Raw genomic sequence first — 26,030 nt, forward strand, 5'->3', positions numbered from 1 at the left:
ATAAAATAACATCCTGTTTCATGCGCTCTTCTCCAAATTAGAATTTGGTTATATTGACACAGGCCTGCAGCCAATTGGCCTTTTGGGCTCTCATTATGTTCTTGTGTGCTTTACCTACAAAGGACCAGATTAGAGATGAGAAAGTGAGGCAGAAGGCTCTTGAATAGAGAGCCATAGAATATTACATATCAAAGTAATGCATAAGCAACCAGGATGCCTGGAACAAATAACTTTTTGCTGATCCACTGTGAAAATTCAGCAAACTCAAAAGCCCTTTAAATTCCTCATTTCATTCCTGAAGCCTAAAATAGGTTCTTGTACGTATTTGCTGACTAATATTCTGTCCAGAGCCTTTTAAGAGAGAATTTTTATAAATTATCAGCAAACATTCTGCCTGAGTTTCAATCCTTTAGGTGGTGAGCATTGCAATTTACCAGTAGACACTGGTAACACTATTAACCTCTGCCATTCCCTGTTCAATACTGAGAAAACCTGGGCACTGTTTAATACAAGATCTGCTATGTATTTACTAAGGGATCATGAATGATATAACTAAACAAATGGATCGAAATTCGTCACCTTCTTATGCCTACCTCATGGAGTTTTGGTGAAGAAAATAAGTTGGAATAACTTAAAAAGATGAGAATCACGGTATTGTGTCACATTTACTTTCATGTAGGTCCATGAATGTCTACCTGAACATCAGTGAAATTCCTTATTTATCCCTTCTCTATTTGGTACGACTTCTGTATTCTTAAAGGAAGCCATTTTGGACTGGTATTCTCTCTCTCTCATTCTCTCATTCATTCTCTCATTTTCTCTCTCTCTCTCTCTCCCCCATTAATATAAATTCTCTGTACTCCCACCCCATTCTTGCTCTGATCCCAAAGAAATTTTTTTTTTATCTCTTCATATGCTTGGAAGACTTTGTTCAATGACAAGGGTAGGAAAAGAGGAGTTTAATTGGAAGAAAGAGCTGGATACCTTCCAGGCACCTTGAGCTGGTTTGGCTTCTCAATGGAGAATGGGAATTGAGAGGTAGAATCTAATGGAAGCAGTCCTTAAAGATATGAAAATTCTGAGCACGTGCAGAGCTGACTGCCCCAGGAAACAAAGTATGTTGCACAATCAGGAAGACCCTTCTCTTTACCTCCAAATGAAACCTAACACTATGCTGACACTCTGTATTTTTGGTAAATCTAAAGACAGAAACTAAGGCATGCATACTGACTTTTTTTAGGCACATGGTGGCAGTAAACTTTTTTCTAAAATGATTTGCAAAAGAACAGATGTAGAAACTGGAAAAAGACAGGAAAACAGAGTACAAGTTGCATGGCAATTATGGCTTAACAAGTGGGCCAGCACCACACCTGAAATATCTTTGGAGTACTCTTAGTTTTGTCGGAGCACTTGGGTAAGGGGGATGAGAGTTAGCTCTTACTAGATTTTTCCAGTCAGTACACATGAGACTATCTCTTTGATGGCTCTATCCCTCTCCTTCTCTTTGTCCCTCTCCCATTCTCTCCCTCTTTCTTGTTCTCTTTTTCAAGGTTCATTATGGTTGGCTGTATGTTCTGAGCTATTTCCAGATTCACTTAACATTCTGGTTTCTCATCTGGTAAAGGAGGAATCAGGGCCATATCATGTACAAAAGTCCTTCCACAATCACCAAACTGTGATTTTCTGAATAGAATGGCAGAGAACATGGTTTGTGAAAATGTACCAGGTAGTTGCCCAAGATGGGGGTTATATCCCCTGCACCTACTTACCAGGGAGAATCTTTAAATCTGGTGCAGTGGGGGAGAATGTGAAAACTGGAATCTTACATTCCCTTCCCTATGTAAAACCATAGTTTGGGTTCTGGTGCGTATTTCTTCCAGCTTCCATTCTGACAGGAGGTGACATGAAGGAGTGATGAAGGGCATGGAACCCCAAGCAAGATTTGTTTGAAATCCAGTTCTCCTGGTTACTAGTTTTGTGGCCTTGACACTTAATGAACTTCATTATGCTCTCATTCTCAACTATAAAATGGGGATGGTTACAATATGGCCTAAGTCAGAAATTTGTAGCAAAGTGTAAATGAATTTCCATAAATGTTTGAAAGAACATCTGGTGAATAATTTATACAATACATTATTTATTTATACAATATAAATAAATACAGTATAATTTGATTTATACAATGTAAAATATGATATTTAAAAAGCTACAAATTAGAGCATGTGTCACATTGAAATCATTGTCTGATTATATTTCCAGTGTTCCTTATTAAGTCTGCGCGTCCCATGAAGACTAGACCAAGGAGCACATAATAATAAATATTTGATTAATATTGGGCAAGTTTAAAAATATAACCAAGATAAAAGAAAATTAACATAGTCAATTTCAAACCCTGTGTGATTAGCGAAAAAAAGACATCTGAATACATTTTTAGTATTTGTGCCTTTCTTGTCTCATAGACACAGCCTGTTTCTAATTCATTACTGGCTATGAAAGGTGCCCATTTTGAATGGAGGATCTGTCTCTTCATCTGAACTACCTCATAGTTGGTTCTCAGGAGGGACATTTACACCCCCACACATACCTACAATCTTGTTGAAATAACAGTTGTGACATTCAGAGGGGATGAATCCATTATTAATTCCCAGAGACCAGGAAAGCATGCCAGGGGTGTCTAGACACTTCCGTGAATTTCTAGAGGACAGAAATCAGATGTGATTGTTCTGACCCAGAGCAGGGAAAGACTCAATATAGAACACATGTAGGAAAGAGTTAGAGTAGAATTGAGTCCACTTGAGCTCTCAGAGCTTTGACCATAGAATCAGAAAGTGTGGTGTGTGCAGAGGTTGATGAGGAAGGAGTAATTAGGGTAATTAATTCAATGAGTATCCTTGTGCTTCAGGCATCTATTGCTGTGTAACTAGCCACCCCAAACTTGGTCATGTAAAACAACAGCCTTTTAAATCTGTGCTCTGAGAATTTGGACAGAGCACAGCAGGGATGATTTATCTCTGTTCCACCATGTGTAGTGAAATACTGGAAATATTAGGAAATACCAAGAAAATACAGTGTCACTGGAAATTCTGGACTGTCAAGAGATGACTTGGTTGACTAAGGCTGGGATCATCTGGAAGAGTCTTCACTCACATTTAACCCTGGACTGGGATGACTTGAACCTGGGCTCAGCTGAGACTGTTATTTAGAGTACCTACATGTGGCTTGGGCCTCCTCACATATGGCAGCCTTGGACTGTGTCAGATGACTTTCATGATAGCTCCAGGACCTCAGGGTTAGTGTTCCAGAAAATAAGGCAAACATTGTATGGCCTCTTATGACCTAGCTTCCAAAGTCGTGTAATGCCACTTCTGTCATACTGTATTAACAAGTCCATCTGGATTCAAGGGGAGAGGATATAGATCTCCAATTCTTGATGACAGGAGTGTCAAAGAATTTGTGACCATGTTGGAAAACCATGCTGCTTTAGAATAAGTGAATCAACTGGTTCTTTCTCATCTCTATCAGTTGGCCAGTGTCTCTCCCAAGGCAGAACCAGAAACACAGCCTTTAAAGCAAGTGTTTATCTGTCTAGGAAGGCTTATAACTTCTGCTAGAGAAGAAAGAAAATTCTGAGCTACCTCTGGACCTTTACAATGCCTTGTAAAGGGGCTCAAAAGGGAGGTAGGCAAGTAAATCACACTCAAATATCATATCTCCTCTTTATTTTGCCTTTTGGTTGGAGGCCATACAACAATGACCACACACCCTCAACTGAAACATGCCTGTCTACACACCCTACATACCTCAGAGAGCCAGCAATCAACTCTCTAATTTAGAGGACTTTGGGGAAGCAGGTCTATACACCTGCAAAGAAAATTCGTGCTGGTTGCCATATTATTCAGTCATTAGTTCCTATGTATGAGCATGTTTCCACAGACTATCAGGCATTTGAGAAAACTTCCCAAGAGAAGGATCCAAATGGATAAAAAGAAGAGCTCTCCACCAAGTAACCAATAATTCAAGTGATAGAAATAAACTTTTAAAAAATATTAATTCATATTCTCAAGGGTTGCACATAAAGTCAGAATAGGCTGCTATTAAAAAAAAGGAAGGGGGTGGGAGTTGAGGAGGGAACAAGGTATAAAAAAATTGTTTAAAAAAATTTATAATGTGAATTCCAAAATTAAAAAATATGAAAAGGACTGAAATAATAGAATTGATATGGTGATGACCAAAACAAAGACTTTAGAGACATAAGAGTGGCATTCAGAGCAGAAAAAAAACGTGATGGAAAATCTGATGGAAAAATTAGAAACCTGGAAGATCAAGTGGGGGCTCCAATATGAAATTTAGCTTGAGTTCCAGAAGAAGAGAGTATGGAAATTAGAGGAGAAGTCAACAAATATATAATAATAGGAAATGTCCTCTAGCAGAAGGAAAACACAAGTCTACTTATTGAAAAAGCTGACATAGTGGCGAACAAAGAGAATAAAAATACATCTATACCTAGAAACATCTGCATGAAATATTCAAATATTGAGGCTAGAGAGCCTAAAAATTTTCGGAAAAGAAACAGGTCATGTACAAAGGAATAGAATTGGACTAACTTCAGACTCTAACTGGCAACACTAGATGCTAGAAGACAACAGAAATATACTTCATTAGGAAAGGTAATAATTTAGACCCAGAATTCTATATTTAGCTAAACTAGCAATCAGATGGGAGGTCAGATAAAAATGTATTTCCACAAAATAAAGCTCCAGGATTTTACCTCTTACCTAATCTTTTTTTTTTTTTAGGACACTACTTAAGAATATGCTCCAGCAAAATGAGGGTAAAAACTAAAAAAGAGGTTGGCAAGATTAACACAGAAGTCCAATAAAAAGAAATCCTAAAAAGCAAGCTGAACAAGCAGATCTAAAAAGAAAATGGTTCAGATTTTCAAAGAGTGAGTTCTAAGATCTCCAAAAGGAAAAATGGAATTAATTGCAAGTCATATATATATATATATATATATATATATATATATATATATATAGTCTTGGTGCACCTGGTTGGCTCAGTCAATTGAGCATCTGACTCTTGATTTAGGCTTAGGTCATGATCGCAGGGTCCAGGGCTCAAGCCCTGAGTTGGGCTCTGCACTGAGTGTGGCTTTCACTTGAGATTCTCTCTCTCTGTCAAACAAAAAAAACCACTTTTTTAAATGTGTCTTCACATGTTGGTAACGTGGGGAAGAAGGCACATATCAAGTCTCCCAACAAGGATTAAAAAAGGTAGTTTCCAACACCAAGACAAAAATCTATGCAAGAAAAGTATTGCAAATATATAATGCAAATTAAAATATGGAATCTCTTTTTTTAAGGATGAAGTTTAAGATGATAAACTATTTTATCTTGAGATGAGAACATTATCTTTTCAGTAGCAAGTGAGTGGTGACATCAAACCTATAAGAAAAAATGACATTTTTAGCATGCTGTTTGGCTCTACAGTGAGCAATATTCACTTCCTAGTCATCTTAATATAACTATTATTTATTGGTTTTCTATATGTACACTCAACCTTCAGATAAAATGTGGACAACTAAAAAGATAGTGATAGAATGTAAATGATTTCACGTTGACAATGTAAAAATCAATTTACTTGGGGCGCCTGGGTGGCTCAGTGGTTTAAAGCCTCTGCCTTCGGCTCAGGTCATGATCCCAGGGTCCTGAGATCGAGCCCTACATCAGGCTTTCTGCTCGGTGGGGAGCTTGCTTCCCCCTCTCTCTTTGCCTGCCTCTCTGCCTGCTTGTGATCTCTGTCTACCAAATAAATAAATAAATAAAATCTTTTAAAAAAATCAATTTATACTTGAGAGAAGTTTAAAGTAGAAGGTGGGATAAGAAGATGGCTGGAGACAGGAATGTGAGCACTCTTCTCTTACCTAATATGGAATCAGGACATACTACCAAAAGCTAATGGAATGTGAGATAGAGGAGGAAAACTTCAAAGATTTATTAGCCCTAATAATAATAATATAACTTTCAAACATTATGAGTGTAAGAAGATACAGGGAATAATATAAATGAGCTAAATCTTCATTTTTCAAATGATGATGTCCGAAGTGGATAAATCTAGAAGGAATTATTATGATCCCTTTATTTGGTATTATAGAAATAAGAACTAAAAGAACCAAAAAGGAAAATGATTAAAATTGTATACTGCTGGGAGGTGGGAGGGATGAGGCAGGAATGGTTGTTTCTCATTAATAAGACCCTGTAAGTACTACTTAGTTTTTTTGTAATACATGCTATTCAGTTTCCTTAATAGGGGTATAAAGTCATTAACACAACTCCCAGAAGAATTAACTCAAGTATCAGGGGAGGAGGAAGGGAAGGCAGGAGAGAAGCAACAGCGGTAGCTGTCCCTTATTATATAGACTTTAATATCATGCCAGGCAGAATCCTAAACCTGGTACGTGTGTCAGCACATTAAATCCTGGTAATAACCCTTAACGGGGGTGCTGTGATCCTCTCTGTTTTGAAGATCGGGAACAGAGGCAGAGAGTTGAAGTAGGAGCTTGCCCAGAGCTGTATAACTGATAACTGCTAGAGCTGGGGGTTCAAACTCAGGGATGCTGGCGAGGGGTTCTTACTCCTCACCATTCCGCTTTAGGCTGTCATCATTCCTGTGGGATTTTTGTTTCCTCACCTTTCCTTTTTTTTTTTTTTTTTTTTAAGATTTATTTATTTATTTCAGAGAGAGGGAGAGGGAGGGACAGGGGAAGAAGGAGAGAGAAAATCCTGAGCGGACTCCCCAGTGAGTGCAAAGCCCACTGCAGGGCTCCATCTTGCGCCCCTGAGATCGTGACCTGAGCTGAAACCGAGAGTCCAATACTTAATTGACTGAGTTATCCAGGTGTCCCTCCCTTGCCTTTCCTAATGAGAAATCCAGAGCAATGAAGATATGGAGGTAGAAACAAACTCTTTTATTGAAGTTTTGTGACACTAAAATTACTGAAAGCAAAAATGTTAAAAATGGGTACATCCAGTGAGTGAGGAGGCGATGGGGAGGTGGAAGGCACAGGACGGGGGGGGGGGGGGCAGAAAACTTTTACTTCCATTCATGCTCCGTCTACTGCGTTGATTTTTTTTTAACCATAATCATCAATTTTGTGTTTTAAAGTTTGTGTTACCCAAACCTTAAAAATTTCAGTGAACTTATATTTTAAAATCAGATAGGAGTAGGAAGGCATTTATGAAAACTCAGATTTATGTTTCTTCCGTCTCCCAAGATCGGAGATAATTTATATAAATGTGTGTGATTTATGCAACCAAATGCACCCTTTGGAAATTTGATTTAAACATTTTATTACTTTAAGTGGTTTGTTTCATTTGAAAGGAAATATATTAAAAATTTCCTGCCAGTGCGCCTATCCAATTTAAAAGCTCCAAACAATGGTTAGACATTATCAGTTTTGTGACTGTAAAATGAAGCTGTGTGATCCCTGAGGCCAGGTCCTAAAATGCTATAGAGCTTCTGCTTACTGTCTTGGGACACATGTATTCAGAGCCCTAAGCTCCCACATAAGTGTCTGACTGCACTGAGGCTACTATCCTTGAGGAAGCCTCGGCCATGTGGAGAGGCCATATGTAAATCTGGTCAGTAGCCCCCGCTGAGATCCCAGTCCATGGCCAGCAGGAGCCACTGGTCATGCAAGCGAGCCAGCCTGCCAATGACTCCAGCCCCAGCCTTGGTATCTTTCCAGCTATAAAGTTAAACCCAGCAATTCCGCACTTTTTGTTTGACACTGACATGACTCACCAAGTGAATTTTTATATAAATCCAAAAGAGATATTAAAACAAATCTACTTTATAAGCAGAGTGATGGATGGCAAACACTCCTAGTGTGTAGACTATGAAATATTCATAAGGACTATATAAAATTCATTGTCATTTCTCAAAACCTCATACACAGAGGATAGGGTTTTCTTCCATGTTGTGTGGGACTGGGTAGGGCTGGGCAGTTTCTCATTTCTCATTTTCTGGACATCTATCAGACTAACAGGTCGTAGCAGGAGGGAACAGAGGTGTCAACCCTTGCTGCTCAGGGTAGAATCACCTGAGAATGAAAACTCCAGTGGCCAAACCACAGCCCAGCTTAGCTAACTCACCATCTCTGAGGGTTGGACCCAAGCATGCGTGTTTCGTAAGGCTTCCGGATGGTTCCACTGAGCAGCCAAGGGTGAGAATCAGGCCTCCCTGAGGATGATTCAGAAGGTCTGGGGTGAGCCCAGAAATCTGTATTTGTCAAACAGACCACGTCATTCTCATGACCAGGTAAGTTAAATAATCACCTGTAAGGGGCTGACCATGTGGGCTCTGTGGGTACTCACACCTGGCTCAGTCACTCCATGACTCCATGGTCAGTAGAGAACTGACCATGTCCCAGATCACACAGCACAATAAGGGTGAAGCTGGGGGAAAGCTTTCTGGAAAGTGGAGAGAATGAAAGCCAGGGACGAGGCTGCAAATGGAAGGGTGCGACCCCATCCCCAGTCCTGGAAGACACCTGGAAGCCACCCCTTGCCTTGGCTTCCTCCGCACGGCATGAACACATCTCCCTACTGGGTGCTTCCCACACCACTTTGATGACATTTCTGATTCCCTGAACAGCTAAGGTACTAACTACTCTCCACTTACACGGTCATCTGCAAAGTGAGAAAATTAACCTAAACACAGAGATAACCTCTGGCCATGTTTTTGGCTAAGAACTACTCTTCGGTTCTTTTGGGAAGAGGTTTCGGTTGGCCAGTCGGTGTTACGCGTCCCCCCCACCCCCGCGCTCGCCCCACCACCACTCCACTCCCTCAGCTTTTCTGCTTTATTGCCTAACACAGACAAACCCAGGATGTGCTATTGATGTTACCATGTTTTAATTATCAATTTCTTTAATGCGGGGAGAAAATATCTTCCAAGCACTCATTAAAGAAATGTTCCTGTGTTCAGTTTGCCCTGGCTTCAGAATCGATTCATGAACGTCACCTGCTGTCCCTACCCTGAGTCACAGAAATTGCTTAAAATAGATTGCCTGACATTAACTGGAGCCGGATGAGCCACACATACGTGGCAACCAGTATTTTTTTAGTATGAAAATATCACCGCACTGCATCCACTCATGAGTAGGGGACAGGTGCTTCCTTTGCTACCTACAGCCCCCACGGGTGATGGCCTCCCACAAATCCTTTGAAGATTTTTTATTTATTTATTTGACAGACAGAGACCACAAGTAGGCAGAGAGGCAGGCAGAGAGAGAGGAGGAAGCAGGCTCCCTGTCGAGCAGAGAGCCCGATGCGGGACTCGATCCCAGGACCCTGGGATCATGACCTGAGCCGAAAGCAGAGGCTTTAACCCACTGAGCCACCCAGGTTCCCCCACATTTCCTTTGAACACATATTCCATTAGAAGACAGAATAACTCCTAATATTGTGGAAGTCCTATTCTTTGTCAAACAGTGGGGATAAATCTTAATTTTAATTTTAATTAATAAATTTTTAAGGTACACAATCCACATTGCCTCTCCTCTATAAGTTGATGAAGGCAGGGAAACATGAATCCTGCCAGGGATAATGTGTGTAATTTTAGCCAGAGCTTCCAGAAACCTAACTAAAATACATGGTCTTAGCTGTCTGATATCTGAACTCATATGATCTGTATTAACTTCATTTCTCATCAACACTTTGAACGCAGAGAAGCCATACAGCATTTTGGGGGACCTTACTACCTATGATGAGGTGTCCCACATCAGGACACTGAGATGATCCCACAAACTTGAGATCGTCCTTCTAGGTTTCATAATCCATGAAATGAGGAAATACTTGCCTCCTGTGTATATTTGGCTACTACCCTCAAATGGTATAAATTTAAAAATAAATTCAGCACCACTCTACTTTGGAGTCTTTATACCATCTTTTCAGCAGACAGAGTAGGAGAGTGTACAAGGGAGCCAGGACTTCCCTGCCATGGTTCTCCGAAGGGACTGGGCAAGGGGTGATCCCCCAGCATCTTCAGCAGGCTTGGTGCTAGAAATGGACAAAGTGTAGGAACCACCATACACAGAAGCGTTAAGGAGCTTCTGGTTTGCAGCTTCAGCTCAAACACACCTAGTTGCTCTTTGGTGCCAAGATCCTAAGTGGCTACTCGTGCCCACAGCATTGTGTCCAGCCCCAGTGCCCCAAGTGAAGGGGAGGAACCACCCCACCAGCCTCCTGCTCTTTACATTTCAGTTCCACAGGTGTGACCCAGACTTGGAAATTCTCTGTCCTCTGGGCCAGCACTTCTCACACTGTAATGTGCACATGGTCACCAGGGGATCTTGTTAAGATGCAGCTTCTGATTCAGCAGACCTAGACCGGGGCCTGAGAGTTGCATTTTGAACCACCCATTCCGGACCACACTTGGGGTAAATAGCAGGAGGCACGCACCAGGCTGTGGCGAGAGCATCACTTCAGCCAGAGGACTGACACCCATTCTACGTTTCCTGGGCTGAGGTAGGAGAATGAATGTTTGTGAGCCACTTCAGTTCTTCCTGGAAACCGATATAAATGTAGCCGAGTTTCTCTCCAGGATAATGGATGAAACAGCACACATAATTGAAATCATCAGAGAGCCCGAAGAGTGCTTTTGCCATTAGTTTCAAGCCCCTCCAAGTGCTTATCACCACACCCAGAAGGGACTGAGAGCCGCCTCACCTCCCACCACCTTTCTGGCAGAGGGACAATTACATAAATGACAAAAAGCCAGGAACCGAGAAAGAGTAGAACCTCAGGACTTCCTTTTCCAGAAACTAGATTAGAGGAGTCTGTGAACTTGAGTGAGAAAAAATATTACATCTTTCTAAAATTACATCTTTCTAAACTATGTAGGTTTAACCTTTCATTTCATTATTCATGAGGCACCAAACCAGCAGTAGCTACTCGTGGCTTTGTCTCCAGCAGAAATACAAGAAATACGCTACGTTACAACTATGGCGGATTATCTGGGACTGCTCTCCTTACTCATCACTGCATTGAAATGACTAACTCTTCTTACAATAAGGAAACTTCCTGGCTCTTGTGAATAAAGAAGCACATATACTACTAATATCTCCATTTCTCCGTGTTTTGATAACCGGATTTCAGTAAATCGGTTTCTTGGTCATTCTTTGTTATTTATTTTATATCTTTTACTACACAGTTCTGAAAAAGGGTCCATAAAGTACGAAGGTGTGCATTTCACAAAATGTTTAAGACCCCCACCCCCAACACGATGTTGGACTGTGAAGAAATGGCAGCCGGTGCGCTCAGCATGGTCAACACTAGTTAAAATAATTCTTTTAGGTCAGGGATCACAAATGCATGTTCCTGCAGAGCCCACGTATATAGGAAAATGAGTGAGGCTGTCCAGTCTAAGAAAAACAACAGCAGAGAGGAAGTTATATATGGCAGCTGACTCTTGTCTTTGGAGTTGGGGACAGTGGAGTTGAGGGGACTGTGGCAAGCTGAAGAATGTATGTCCTGTCTAAAGAGGACATCTCTGACGGCTCCACAATGATGTGAGAACACCCCCAGGTTGCCAGTTCTTCCAGTTTTTCTGAGAGAAGCCAAAAGTCTTGGTGTTGTGGAAATCCTCTCCATCACACTCACAGTATTGTAATGTACATCTTGGCAATGACTGCAATTAACAAGAAACTGAGGGGGACAGATCCTCTGAGCAGGCCAGACAACCAGAACAAAACAGCAGTCAATATCCTGCATGAGATAAACAGACAATATAGAAAAAATTCAGCTTTCCCTTGGCCTTATGAGTATTTCAAAATCACCAAACCTCCAGCTTTGTACTTAAAGAAAGGCAAAATAGTATCTTAACCAAGACCCAAAATTTTGTAAGGAAGGTTATCAGATTTAGCAAATAAAAATAGAGGGCACCCAGTTAAATTTCAATTTCAGATAAGCAACAAATATATGTTTAATATGTTTCCCAAGTGATGTTCAAGATTATACTTATATTTTTAAAAATTACTTATTGTTGCCTGAAATCATATTTAACTGGGTGTTCTATATCTTATCTGACAACTTCACTCCTAAGCCAACTCTCAATGTGAGGGAGTAGTTACTACTAAAATTAATATGTAATTGACAACCAACAGAGCAATTGCATTTTTCTTTAGTCCAGGTAGCATTTTACTGGGGGACCACATGCATTCAGGAAAGTGCACATATCATCTGTACGGCTCAGTGACTTTTCACAACTAAGCACACGCAGTAATCAGTACCCTGATCAAGAAAGAGAACAGTCCTGCCCTGCAGGAGCCCCTTGTACCCTTTCAAACTCGATTCCTGGCCCATGGGGAACACCATTCCAGATTTAAAACAGCATAAGTTTGGGGTGCCTGGCTGACTCAATCGAGCATGCAACTCTTGATCTCTAGGGTGGTGAATAGAAATTACTTAAAAATAAATAAATTAAAAAAAATATATATATATAGGGCACCTGGGTGGCTCAGTGGGTTAAAGCCTCTGCCTTCGGCTCAGGTCATGATCCCAGGGTCCTGGGATCGAGCCCCGCATCGGGCTTTCTGCTCGGCAGGGAGCCTGCTTCCCTTCCTCTCTCTGCCTGTCTCTCTGTCTACTTGTAATCTCTGTCAAATAAATAAAATCTTTAAAAAATATATATATACATATATATATAAACTTTTTTAAAAAGCAGCATAAGTTAGTATGTTCTGCTTTCAAATCTATGTAAATGGTATTGAGTTGTATTTTTAAGCTTACTAAACTGTATGTATGGGGCGCCTGGGTGGCTCCTCTGGTTGAGCGTCTGACATCAGTTCAGGTCTTGATTTTGAGGTGCTGTGATTAGACCGCACATCAGCTCTGCACTTAGCCAGGAGTCTGCTTCTCCCTCTGCCTCTGACCCTCCTCCCACTAGTGATTTCTCTCTCTCTCTCTCTCTTTCAAATAAGTAAATAACATATTTTTAAAAAACTCAACTGTGTGTGTGTGTGTGTGCATGTGTGCATGCATGTGGGAGAGAATGCTTACTCTGATTATTGGATTGCTGTGTATAAATCTGTGTTTTGGGTACAGGAGACACTGCTGGTGCTCCATGATCCCTTGCCCTTCCCCATCTCAGTCCCCACCACCCTGACTTCCATCTGCACCACCATACCTGCATTTCTCTTTCTGAAGGCTCTCCTTGGTCACTGCCCTTGGGCAGGGAGTGTCAGGGATCAGCAAACCTGGGTGCTAGACACTCAACCAGTGACTGATGTGAGTGGGTTGATAAATACCCCAGCCCCCTCTCCCCTTGGGTGAGACAAGGGGAGAGGTGCGTTCTCCCTGGTCTCCCAGAACTCTCTAGCAGGAATCAGGATTGTACCCCAGTTGTACCTGCCGTAACTTGCTTCTTGTATTCCTTCCATCACCTGCCTCACTTCCCCCAGACCCCAGCACTGTTTCCTAGAACCACCTCCCAAATAATCTTGGTGCACTCAGATTCTTGTCTCGGGCTCTATTTCTGAGTGGAGCCAAGCTCACATATCCAGTGACATGACATTGACCTCAGTACCCTACATGTATTCAACCAACTCCTACCTGGTGCTGGTACTTAGTGCTGCCAGAGGCAGTGATAAATGCAGACTCTACACCTTGTCCTAGGAACACAGCAACACTCTGTTCCTGTGTCCAGGAACACAGCAGGCCACAGTCCTGTGGCCACAGGTCTGGGATTTCCTTCCCTAAGGCAGAGCTAGCTGACCCCTTGTGAATTCTGATGGGTGTGAGCACAGTCGGAGCTACCATATTTTGAAGACCTACCAGGCAATAACTTGCATTTTACGACTGCACGTAATGTTTTGGTCGATTGAGAAGGCACTCCAGAGTCCTGGGCGCTACAGGTCATGATGAACACCCGTGGTTACTGTTCAGTACAATCAACGAAGAACGAGTGTTCGAGAGTTTACCACGTGTCCGCACTGTCCTGGTGCGGCCTCATTTTTCATTTAAATATATCTTCTATAGCAGCTTGTTTACTTGTCATTTGCTTTGCCCACATACATCTCAAAATGAGATTTCTTAGAAACATAAAATAAAATTAAACGTATAAATTTGTTTTCATGTTTGCAAAGATTAATAAGTGAAGGTTCACTGTATTTTGCAGAAGCATGGTCTTTTTTACATGGCCTGCTTGTTAGGGTCCGTTTCTGACAATAAACCAGAAGGCAGGAGCCTTTTATATAAAAGGGGTTTTTCCCAGGATCAAAGAATTTAAAAAGTGTCCTTGAACAATGCACAGAGAGCAGCGCCAAGCCTTTCCCATGGGAGGAAGACCCATTCTCGGCACCACTGACCGTGCTCACATTGGGTGGGGAATGCCCCAGAGCCCCATCCTTGCTCTACATCGTGTGGCTGCCTTTCCTGAGATAAGAATTGGCTGTAGAAATCGTGTCAGCTCAAAAGCTTGGAACAAAGCTCATGTTATGATTTTTCAAATCCCTTTTCCGTGAAATCTGTGTGAAATCACAGCATTTCTGAGATGATAGTTGTATGTTTTATGTCATGTAACCATTATGCTGTTCTGACTGCTTCAGTAGTTTTTCAAAAAGGCAAAGTGCTTGCAAGTCGAGGGTATGTGTGCCTTTTAAAATGTGTCTGCATTGTCAAATTCAACTGTTCATTGAGAAAAAACATTATATGTATTACATTATATTATGTATATTTACAGTGTATCTGCATATATACTATGTGTGTATATTATCACATGTATAAATAGCTGTATATAGATTTGCAATATATATCCAGAAATATACAGAAAACATACCATTTTATCACAAACAATTACTTTTAACCTCCTAGAAGGAGCCAGAATTCCAGAAGATTATCAGTCAACATTTGAATAAAGGAGAATGTGTCTTTTTTGTTTTAGAAGGGTGGTTTTTTGGCGTTATGCCACTCTGAAACTAAATGAAATCATAAAAAGGAAACTAAAGTTGCATATTTAATAGAAAAAGTGTGAAATGCACTCCAGAAATAGAAAAAATGATCAAGAAATATCAAGCTGAAATTTCAGTTGGGAGTAATTCCTAGAGCTAGACGGCAAGTAGAGTGTCTGCCTTTAATTTACGGGGGGAGTTTGCCAGCGATGGCCTTCTGTAATCTGTACCAATCTGCATTATTGATTAATGAGGTCAAGGGCAGAATTACTCAACTGTTGGTGTCCTCCCAGGAGCCCTGTTCTGGTCTCTTCGCTAGAGTGACTTCTCAATCTTCCTTGTAGCCACTTTGCAAAGTCCTGAGGAGGTACTGTGTCCTCCCATAAGTGCCCCCCCCCCCACCAAACTGGGTAACACCTGACAGCAGATGACAAAGAAGCTCCCATTTTGATGAAGACATGCTAATATGTCTCTCTCTGCCAATAAATGTGTTCAGAATCAGAATCCGATGGTTGCTATCCTCCCACTAGAGATAAAACACCCTTCACCGAGAGGCAAAGGGAACCCCTTAAACCCCACACACCCCAATTTGTGGAAAAGTTAAACATTCAGTCACCAAACAATGAGCTTATATTGGTGTTTGTTTGTTTGTTTAAACTAAACTAGCTAAACAGAGTTGTTTCCAGTTTATTTCATGGACTCTCTCCCTCCTGGAATACATCCATACCATATCCATATCTGCAGTCCTTATGGTAAGACTTTCCTGCTTGGATTCTTTGGCCTGAATCTCTGTAAAGCAGAACATATTCTAAATTGAGCTGTGGTCACTGCTTTCTTTTCTTTCTTTCTTTTTTCTTCTCTTTTCTTTTTTCTTTTTTTTTTTTTTTTTTTTTTTTTTGGTCTCTTACCTTCAATTTTTCCCTCCTTTGACTACCATCTCCAACACACCTGCCTAATGGCTTAAGGTTGTAGAAAAAAGACGACCTCCATGAGAGGCAATCACAAATGGGTGTCTGCTTTTCAACCCTGCCTGCAGTGAGGCATTGTGCCATAGTAGGAGGGGGCAGGGGCTTGAGACCCTGACTTCCTGGTTCAGATCCCAGCCCTTCCCACCAGATTGCTGGCCATAGAGGGTGACGGTGCCCACCTTATTAGGTCACGACAGGATTGAATGAGATAACCCTTCTGAATCCCCAGATTTGCAGAAAGCGTCAGGTAAATATTTGCTGTTGTGATGAGTGGCAGTCACAGAAGTGTAAGGTAGAGGCAGAAAGGAGGTCATGTCACAGCTCTCAATAGAGACCCTGCAGGTTCATCAGTGGTGCTTTAATTCTCTCTAGAGTGTGGAAAGAAATTATCCTCTGGTTTGACTCCTTCTTACTTGTCTTCTGGTTCATTGCTTCTATAGAAAAAAATTGGTTTCACTCTGGTGTGGGCTGTGAATGTGAAGCTAAATTTGATGATGGTCCAACGACTGAGAGCTGTTCTGGAGAATAAAATAATCACAACTCATCCAGAGTTGGCCTGTAGGCTGCATGCAAGGTGTATCTTGCAGCAGTAAATCAAAGTGGATAATTTGTACTATACTTTCTTATTTTTTCATTTGTATTTAAGTTATATATGCACAGAGCTTAGAGAGCCAACCAGTTCTAAAAAGCTTATTGTGAAAGCTCTTTTTCCCAGTCCACCAGCACCATTTCCCTCTCTTTTGACACAACTGCAGTTTTTGGATGACGTATACTGGACACACAAGGTTACATTGGTTTCAGGTATCCAGCACCAAGATTGGTGGTCTTCCAGTAGCTTTTTGAGAAGGGATACATAGGAAGTAAAGGTTTTGAGACAATTACACTTTTGTTTTTATTCTTCTCTCACTCTTTTTTTTTTAATTTTTTATTTCTTTTCAGCGTAACAGTATTCATTGTTTTTTCACCACACCCAGTGCTCCATGCAATCCGTGCCCTCCCTAATACCCACCACTTGGTTCCTCCGATCTCCCACCCCCCGCCCCTTCAAAACCCTCAGGTTGTTTTTCAGAGTCCATATTCTCTCATGGTTCACCTCCCCTTCCAATTTCCCTCAACTCCCTTCTCCTCTCCATCTCCCCTTGTCCTCCATGTTATTTGTTATGTCTTCTCTCACTCTTAATGAATAGTTTGGTTGGGCACAGAATTTCAGGCTGAAATAATTTTCCTCTCTAATTTTAAAGGCGTCACTCCATTGTCTTCTAGTTCCCAGTGCTTTTGTTGAAAAATAAAATGTCATTCTGGTTTTGATCCTCTGTATGTAATCCTGTTTTTCTCTTTCTGGTGGTTTCTAGGACCTTTTATCCTTTGTGCCAGGATTCTGAAAATTCATAATGATATGCTTCGGTGTACATCTTTTTTTTGGTCCATTGTGCTGAACACTCAGGAGGCCATTCTACTCAGAAAATGCACATCCTTAACTTCTGGGAATTTTTTAAAAAGTATTTATTTGATTATTTTCTCTCTCCTATGTTCTGGATCTTCTGTCTCCAAGTGCCAGGTTTCCTATTTCTCTTAAGGTGAGGGAGGTACAGTCACTGGTCTGCTTGAAGTGAGGGAAATAATTTGTGGGTTACATTTTCAAATATTCTTTCATTTATCCTGGCTTCAGACCCTCCTTCACCCCTATGTCTAGAGCTTTGCCCACTGCCAGCTGAGTATTCCATCATTCTTCTGCTTTCCAGCATCTGGAACGCTTGGGTGGCTCAGTTGGTTAAGCCTTCCACTCAGGTTATGATCCCAGTGTCCTAGGATCGAGCGCACATCAGGCTCCTGGCTCAGTGGGGAGTCTGCTTCTCCCGCTGCCTGCTGCTCCCCCCAGCTTGTGTTCACTCTCTCTCTCTCTCTCCCCATCTCTGACAAATAAATAAAATCTTTGATAAGCCCTTACATTCTCTTTTCCTTGGGGGTTTATACCCTGTTAAGAAGAAAAAAAAAACCTTTACGATTATATTATTTTGGTGTAACAAGAGCAAAGGTCATGGGTATGTATCTAGTCTGTTATCTTAAACTAAAAGCCCAAGAGATTTTTTTAAGGCAGTTCACATGTTTTATGTCCATTTTCCTAGTCATCTGATGCTGAATAAATATTCACAACCTTTTGTGACCTCCTGGAAAATGGACAGTCGAGTCCAATGTCAGCTATTCCGTAGATGACCACGGATTCTAATAGCATACACTACAAGGACAGAGCATGATAAGAGGGTAAAGAATACTTTACATTTGTTCTAAAGAAATTTCTGTGGCATGAGCCCTCTTCTCAACAACCCCGTCATCTGTAACTTAGATCTGCTAGTACAAGACCTAACAAGGCAAAATCCGCAACAGAAAAATACCTAAGTGTCCCTATAACAAATGGAAGAATGTGTTCATGGAAGGAGACCTCATTACTCATTTATGGTTCTATTTAAGTCCTCTCTTTCATGTTATTTGAATCCAGAAAGCCTTTTCTGGTTTGACTTTGCCTGATTTTTTTCTTTATAGACTGACACCGTTGTCAGGGAGAGAAAAGACTCCAAATGTTGCCTTGTCCCCGAATCCTTTTTTCCCATTGTCTTTAGTGCAGCATGTGGCTGTCATTGGCCCAGCCAACAGCTGACATTTGCTGTGTCCTTCTTCACTTACAAGGCCAAGGGCAAAGGCAGCTAGACAGGTCCTGTGGCCAAGGGATGCTTGACACTCGTCTAGGGAGGTGGGAAGGAGTTGTGAGGGACAGGCAGGAAGCACTTCCAACCGCTCTCTGTAGACTCTCCCACCCTTCTTTGTGAGAGTCTGCCAAAATGGACCCACTCCAACAAAGTAAAGAAAGAAATAACAGGTATCCCTCAAAAGGAGATTTGGAAGGACTTGCCAAGGAGAAATGACTCTTCCTCCAGAACAGGGATCTTGTCCTGGCATCTGCAGCTCCCCCCTTCCCAGCAGCCTCTCCTCCCCACGGCCCAGCCCGGCTCCATTGCCCTCCTTTGTCTCATCCAGGGGCCTACTCCTGTAGGAAGTCTGGACACAGCAGACTAGGCCTGTCATAGCCTCCAGCAGTGTGTCTCCTGGCCTCATCATGGCAGAGCCATCCTATCCTTAAAGGGACATTGTCCAACTGCTAAGAATAACATTATCTCCAGATAAGTATGCAAATCAGTGTTTTTTAAAAATCTGATCAAATCAGGAGTCAGGTGCCGACAAGGACAGGCATATAATAGAGGTGAGACAAGGCGGCTGCAGAGGCCCCTTATGAAGGGCAACGGCTGTCCAGCCCTCGGTTCATTCTGTGAGCCCAGGCTGCAGCAAACATGAGAGCCTTGACAAGGACACAGGGTGGGTGGCTCCTTCATCGCCTCATCATGAGGAATGCTAAGGCTGGTGGGTTCCTGGGAGACACAGGTCTTTGACTCGGCTTTGCTGAGCCTTCCTCATGCTGCCCAGCAGCCTGGGGCATGTCCACCCTCCCTCCTTCACAGGGGTCAGACCCAAAACGTGGTTGGGTGGCCCTCCTACCTTCCCCCCGGCTGCCTCCCCGTTTTCTCTCATGAGTGCCTCCCCCTCATAAAACTGTTGCAGGTTTAATCCCTTCTTGGAATTTGTCTTTCAGAAGATCCAAACTAATACACCCAAAGGCCTTACATAAATTCATACCTGCGGGCAGATTGACTGGGGTCAGCCCAGGAGACAGAAATACTAAGTTGTGTTCCTGGTTTATCACTGGCGAGAGCCACCAGAAGCCATGCTTTCTCCTTTGCACCATCGAATATCCTGACTCTTACTGTCTTCTTCTCTTTTCATCCAGGTTGTGGCTCTTTCCTCCTGGTGCCTGCTGAGGGATTCAATTTACTACACGCTGTCTGTGGTGGCGCTCATCGTGGTAAGTGTGACACACCCCTATCTGAGTCCCCTTGCCATTCGACTCTTAACGCATCCTTTTCATTACTTGGGATTATGTGCAGCTCCCCTGCATGGAGCAAGTTCAAGGTCTCTGGTGACAAAGAAGTGAACAGATGTCTATGCATGGAGGTGGCTTCTTTTTCTTCCAGCTCCTTTGATCACCCAGAACCCCAGTGTGATAGTTTGGTGTGCAGAACAGGAGTATTGACTCTGGTTACCTGATTCCATGAGGAATGCTATTTTCCTGGGACCCCCTGACCATTCCCTCTCACTTTCTCACGGGCTCTTCTGGAACTCTCTTCAGTGTCAGTGTCCCCAGGTTTGGACCTTACTTCCCCCTCTCCGTATGCCCTCCCAGGACACCGCCCATGGCCATTACCACCTTTGTGCTAACACCTCCACACTGTATTTTTGGCAATAGCATCTCCCTGAGGTCCAGTCGCAGAGAAGCCCCTCTCTACTGGACATCTTCCTGTCCCAAACTCAACATGTCTCTAAACTTACTGTGACTTCCCAAAGACTGGACGCTCTTTCTGTATTTCAACCCCCATTTCTCGCCTAGCCACCCAACCTGTGGATGATACTTTCTCCCAATTCCATCATACCCATTTGGCTTCATTTTGGATTTTCATCTTGTAAAAATCTCCCCAGTGTGTCCCTTCATAGCCCATTTTAGTTGAGGGTTTTTATGTCTTTGGCCGGAACTGACGGTCTGTCACGGGTCAGTATGATAATGAGAAGCATCACTGCCCCTCACTCTTCCCCCCTTTCCCGGTCAGTCCTCAGAGCTGTCCAGTGGTAGCTCTACAAAGAACGGCCTTGTGCCTCCGTGTCACCTGTGGGGACAAATCCAAACCCCCCGCTTGGCTAGCCAAGTCATCCAGAAGAAGGGTGGTGGTGAATCAGAAACACACTGAAATGGGAGTTAGGGCATCTGACTCCTAATCGTGGTCCCCTCCCTTCTGGCTAGCTCTGGTTCTTGAAAGTTACTGTTTCAAAAGGCATGGTTTGCGGACACGATAAATAGATGCAACTCTCTGTTTTGCTGAATTTTGCAAAGAGATGACCATTCCAAGAAAGACGAGGTTATGAGATGGAAAACAAAAGCTGAGATTTCCCCGGAGCACAGACTCAGCATGTCCACTCCCAACAGTGAATTGCCCACACTGGCTTCTTTTTCTGTTCTCAGCACAGACACCTCCTGGACTCGGTGAAAAAACTTGTCTTCAGTCGGATTTACCTGAATATGCCCAGGAATTTTTTTTTTAATGTAATTGTTATGATGTGTGAGGAAGTAAAGAGTTTTGCTTCCTTGGGCTGCAGGTGACACTCACCCAAGTGGGGTCTTTGGGCAAAGTTGTCCTCTACCCAGCATGTGGCCCATGAATCGCAGAGCTGAGCCCACCGGACACCCAGGCTGCCACAGTTTTGTATTTCCTTCATATGGCAACGAGATGCAAAAGCCAGTAATTCTCTGCCGTTCCCTGCGGATTTGGACAGTGTATTTACAGCCCAGATGTCAAGACTTGAGTTTTCTGATTTTGAGAAAAATTACATTTCTCCACTGTTAGGAAGTAATAGCAGAGAAAAGCTTGAGTCCTTGGGGTTTGGTCTTGGTTCTTCTTACTTTTGCCGGTGTTCCCGCCAACTTCTGTATGCCCTGGAAACACCCAGCATGCTGATGGAAAGAGCGCAACCCAGAGATCTTAATCCAGTAAGCTCTGGGACAGGACCCAGGAACTTCCACTGCAGCCAGGACCTGCCCCGTCCCTCAGACGATTCTAATGCACCACACTCACTTCGGGAAACTCAACTGCAAATACAGGGAGACACCATTTCCTTGGGATAGTCCACCTGCTGCCTGGCGATGACTGCTTCTGGAGGAAATGTTGAGTTTCTCTAACATGAGGCATGATGACTGCTTATTTGGCTTGGATTGCCGATGGCTGTTCATTCTCAGGATCATTTCCAAATGAGACCTGAAACCGGGGTGAGGAGAACAGTCTTCTATACAGAAGCCCAGCATTTAGCAAAGTGCATTTCTCAACAACCCCAGATCTGTCCCATGGACCAGCCCCAGGCTGCTGCTCACCACAGCTGCTGTTTGTTTTTGTCAGAATGTTCTAGTCTCCTCTTTCTGTGTTTTCTCCAAATGTCATGGTAAAAAAAAATCACTTTTCTTCTGGCCTTCTTTATAGAATATTAGGCCCTATAGGACAGTGGGGCGGGACACTTAAAATTCCTGTATTTAAAAGCTTTCCTCCTAGCCACAAATAATTGCCAACCATCCGTACAATTTATTTTAACTGTAAGGGTTTTTTGTTGTCATTTTTTAACCCTCTCCCCCTTTTATGGTTCTGAACTGTTCAGAAGACAGAACTGCAGGTCTCCGGAGGTGATGCGGTAAAGATCTTGTTCACCCACAGGACAGTCCAAACTAAGCAGGTGCATGAGAATCACCTAAGTGGGACCAGATGTTGCTTCTTTGTACATCCCTGTGAGAGGCCCTACAGCCCCTACAGCCCCTACAGCCCCATGCAGAGGAGCCCCAAGAATGAACCATGAGGCCTGAGGGCCTTGTTCTCCCAGAGAACAAGGGAGACAGTTATGGGAGGGATGCTTGTGTTGCTGGGCCAGGAGCGCACAGACAGTCGCGATTACCTGGGTCTGAAGCAGGTTTGAGCTGGAGAAGACCAGAAGGCAAACACACTCTGAAACCAACAGAGCTTAAGACCATTAACTTAGAGAAAAGGGACTCGTTCCCTTAGGCATTTGGGTTTCACCTACCTTAGCTCTGTGCTATTTTCTGGTGGGTTTGATGTTGTCTTTCAGGGAGAAAGCAGAGGAAATTAGGAACATGTTACTGTCGAAAGCAGTTATGATATCAAAAACATGTACTGTGTGTCTCTCTGCCCCTCCTGTCCCAACAGACTTCCCCCCTCCCCTTAGCCCTGGCGACGTCCTATACAGCAAAGCCTCACACCTTGGAGAAGCTGAACGTGGCCCAGGAGGCTCACCCCATGACTCAAGACTATCACTGCAAGACAAGTGTCACCTTTGAGGTCCCAAAAGCATTCTGGGTTCTTTGGAGCATGTTCTTTCGTGCGTCTACCCAGCAGATAGTCTCCACATCCTTGCAGACCCTCTTGCTTCTTCTCTCCCGGTCGATTGACTCACCCCCAGCCAATGTCCACCACCACAGACAGCTCTGCCTAGCCCTACCCTTTCTCCAAATTCCAGCAGGCTCCACAGCCTCTTTTATTGAAATGTTACTGTAATTTACATAATCATGTAATTTACATAAATGCAAATGATTCATTACATCCTCAGTCTAACAGCTGCCCTAAAAAGGAATACTTTATTTTTACTCTTCATCTCTGCTTTGAGATGGGGTTTGTGAGCAATAGGAGAAGGGAAACCTCCTGGGGGAGTGGGTATGCCTTGGAGACAGTCCGGATGGCTGAACTGGCTCACAGATCCAGAGTCAGGAGTGCTGCCTGCCTGGAGAGGGGCCAGGTGGGCCACTGGCACCAGCTGGGGGCCCTCGGGGGGCCCCCTGAGCATGGGCACAGCAGCGAGGCCCCTCCGGGGTAACACTTCCCTCTCTTCCTCCCAGGGGCTACTTACAGTTTCCCCCTCTCGAAGGGATTTTGTGGGGACAGAGACAACTCAGCTGGTCCAGCCACTGGAGATGGCCTGGGTGGCACTGTCCAGTGGTGTAGCCAGTGAGCACATGTGGCTGTTGAGCTCTGGGAAGTGCAGGAAATGAAACCAAGGGACTGAAATTTAATTAATTGAAATTTATGTAGCCTCATATGGCTAGTGCCTACCATACCGGAGAGCACAGTTGTAGAGAGCAGATCCATCCAGAGAAAATATATGCACATTGCCCCAGGCATCCCTGAGTTTTAGCCTGCATAGACTCAGTACTTCCTACAGGACTAGGTACTACACTGGGTCTGTCCATGAAGAATTTCCAGTTCAATACTCACGACTCTGCAAGCTAGCTAATTGCATGAGTCCCATTTTGTAGATGGCAAAACTGAGGCCCCAGACTTTCAGGGATTTGCTTAGGGTCGGGGAGTTGCAGTAGCTCAGGTTTGCCAGAGCAGGTGTCTCCACCCTCTCCCACCCCCCAGCCCGGGCAAAGAATTCAGATTTCCCCCTCCAGTAAAATCTGCCTCTTCATCTTTGAAACCATCCTGATTGTCCCTCACCAGCTATGCAGTCGGCCACTAGAGAGGCATTCCTGCTGTTCTTTCTTCACATTGTTAGACTGAAAGTAATAGCTCCTGCCTTCCCTCTCCTTATTCCTTTTTTCTTAAGACACCTGATCATAAATGATCCAGAATCTTCTTTTGTCACCCTATCTGTGAGAGAAAAGACATCTCACACTAGTTCATTGATGATTGTCGTTTTCCCCTGCCTCCATGCTGGCCTCCGGGGCCCTGACCGTCTGGCTTACTGCCTCCCTTCTCGGACCCCTTCCTTGCAGGGAGGTAGCCTCTTCTCTCCAATTCAGCAACACTGAGGCTCTTACACTCATGGTACCCTTGTCACATCTCAGCTCTCCTTCTGGGAAAGCGAGAACTGACCACGGTGGCTAGAAGATTGTCAGAGGGAATGAATCTGAGAATTTTTTAAGTTCCTTAAACAAATCAACTATCATCATACAAAGCGTTGCCTGTGTCATTATCGCTGCCTCTGAGAGGAAGAAGGGCGCGCTCTAAAGGCTCCTGGGGTATACCGGGAAGCTGGGTCTCCCTTGCGCTCGGTCCTAGAGCAGGGACATGGATCAGCCAGACTGTGGGATGCACAGAGGACCCTCTTCTCTTTCACAAGGAAAACAACTTGGAAGTTTCAGTTATGTGCCTGTGTTTGGTTTTGCACTGCTCAGCAAACAGAGCCCTTTTGGTTTGGCAACTATCCTCCCCTGTATCCTAAATCCATCCCATTATCTGCTTTCCTTCCTTCCATAGCCTGCTTCTGCATATTTACATGAGATGACCAGCTCTGTTCAAGCCCTGCCTTGAAGAAGTCCTTATTTCCTACACTCCTGCAGCCCCCACCACTGTTGTGGGCCTGCTAGAGATCCTGAGGTTGAAAATCCCATTTAACTTTCAAGTGTAGGGGCGCCTGGGTGGCTCAGTCATCAAGCGTCTGCCTTTGGTTCAGGTCATGATCCCAGGGTCCTGAGATGGAGCCCCACATCAGGCTCCTTGCTCAGTGGGGAGCCTACTTCTCCCTTTCCCACTCCTCCGCTTGTGTTCCCTTTCTCACTGTGTCTCTCTCTGTCAAATAAATAAAATCTTTTAAAATTAAAAAAAAAAAAACAAAACTTTCAAGTGTAAACCATATTGGTGTTTAACAGCAGCTTTCCAGTGCATTCCATTGGATTCCTCTCCTCAGAAGGAACGCCATCTGCACCCTCTGTCCCTGTTTGGGCACAACTCCTTGAGGGAGCCTCCATGCTGCTGAGTGAGAAGTGGAGGGGGAGGGTGCGTTCTCCATTTCCAGCTAGGGAGGGAAGATCTTTCAGGATTTTAGTGTCTTGAAAGAGAATGGTGGTGTTGATTTTCTCCTGTTACTTTCGCTGTTTAAAATTCTAATGGCGCCAGTGATGATAGCACAAGCTATGGAAATTTTAAGTTCTTCAGTGTAGCTGCCTCTGCTCCGTGGTTACGGCTTAGAGTAAGCTGCTCCGTGGACTGACATGCAATGTGGGGACGGCCACCTGCCTTCCTGCTCAGAAGCCAGCCCGGCTGTCTGCTGCCCACACACCTGGGCGATTCCTGGCCCTTCTGCGTTGAGCATGCCACTTCCTTCCCATTTCCCTGGATGCTCTGTCATCCAGGGATTCACCTGCCTGATGTAAGCCTGTCTCTCTCAGAAGAATTCTAGAGCAGACACCAGGGCTGAAAGCTGGTTTCCATGGTACCCAACTGTTTCTCTGAGGCCTGAAAGAAAAAAGTGGTTTTGTTTTTTGTTTTTTGTTTTCAAATTCGTTCATCTATGTTCACGTTTAGCTGGTCTGTGGAACACGTGGAAAGCTTAAGGGTGAAGCCAGAGGTAGCTTTGGATGAACCACACTGGGGTCGGAGAGCAGGTCCCCTAACCCACTGTGTGCAGCAAATCTGGGGCTCGGATACCGGTTTGCACCACCCACATGTGGTCACGGG

The 26,030-nt window shown here is 43.6% G+C and overlaps 1 protein-coding gene across 1 annotated transcript in view; it reads left to right on the forward strand.

The window, feature by feature from the left end:
* Positions 1–26,030, forward strand: part of SLC24A3 (solute carrier family 24 member 3) — a 486,596-nt gene that overhangs the window by 398,060 nt on the left and 62,506 nt on the right. The window contains exon 7 of the mRNA XM_080814074.1: positions 19,757–19,831. Within this exon, the coding sequence (XP_080670200.1) occupies positions 19,757–19,831 (75 nt within the window). The remainder of the gene's footprint in view (positions 1–19,756; positions 19,832–26,030) is intronic.

This window comes from Martes martes (assembly GCF_963455335.1).
Source record: "Martes martes genome assembly, chromosome: 9".
Lineage (NCBI taxonomy): Eukaryota > Metazoa > Chordata > Mammalia > Carnivora > Mustelidae > Martes > Martes martes.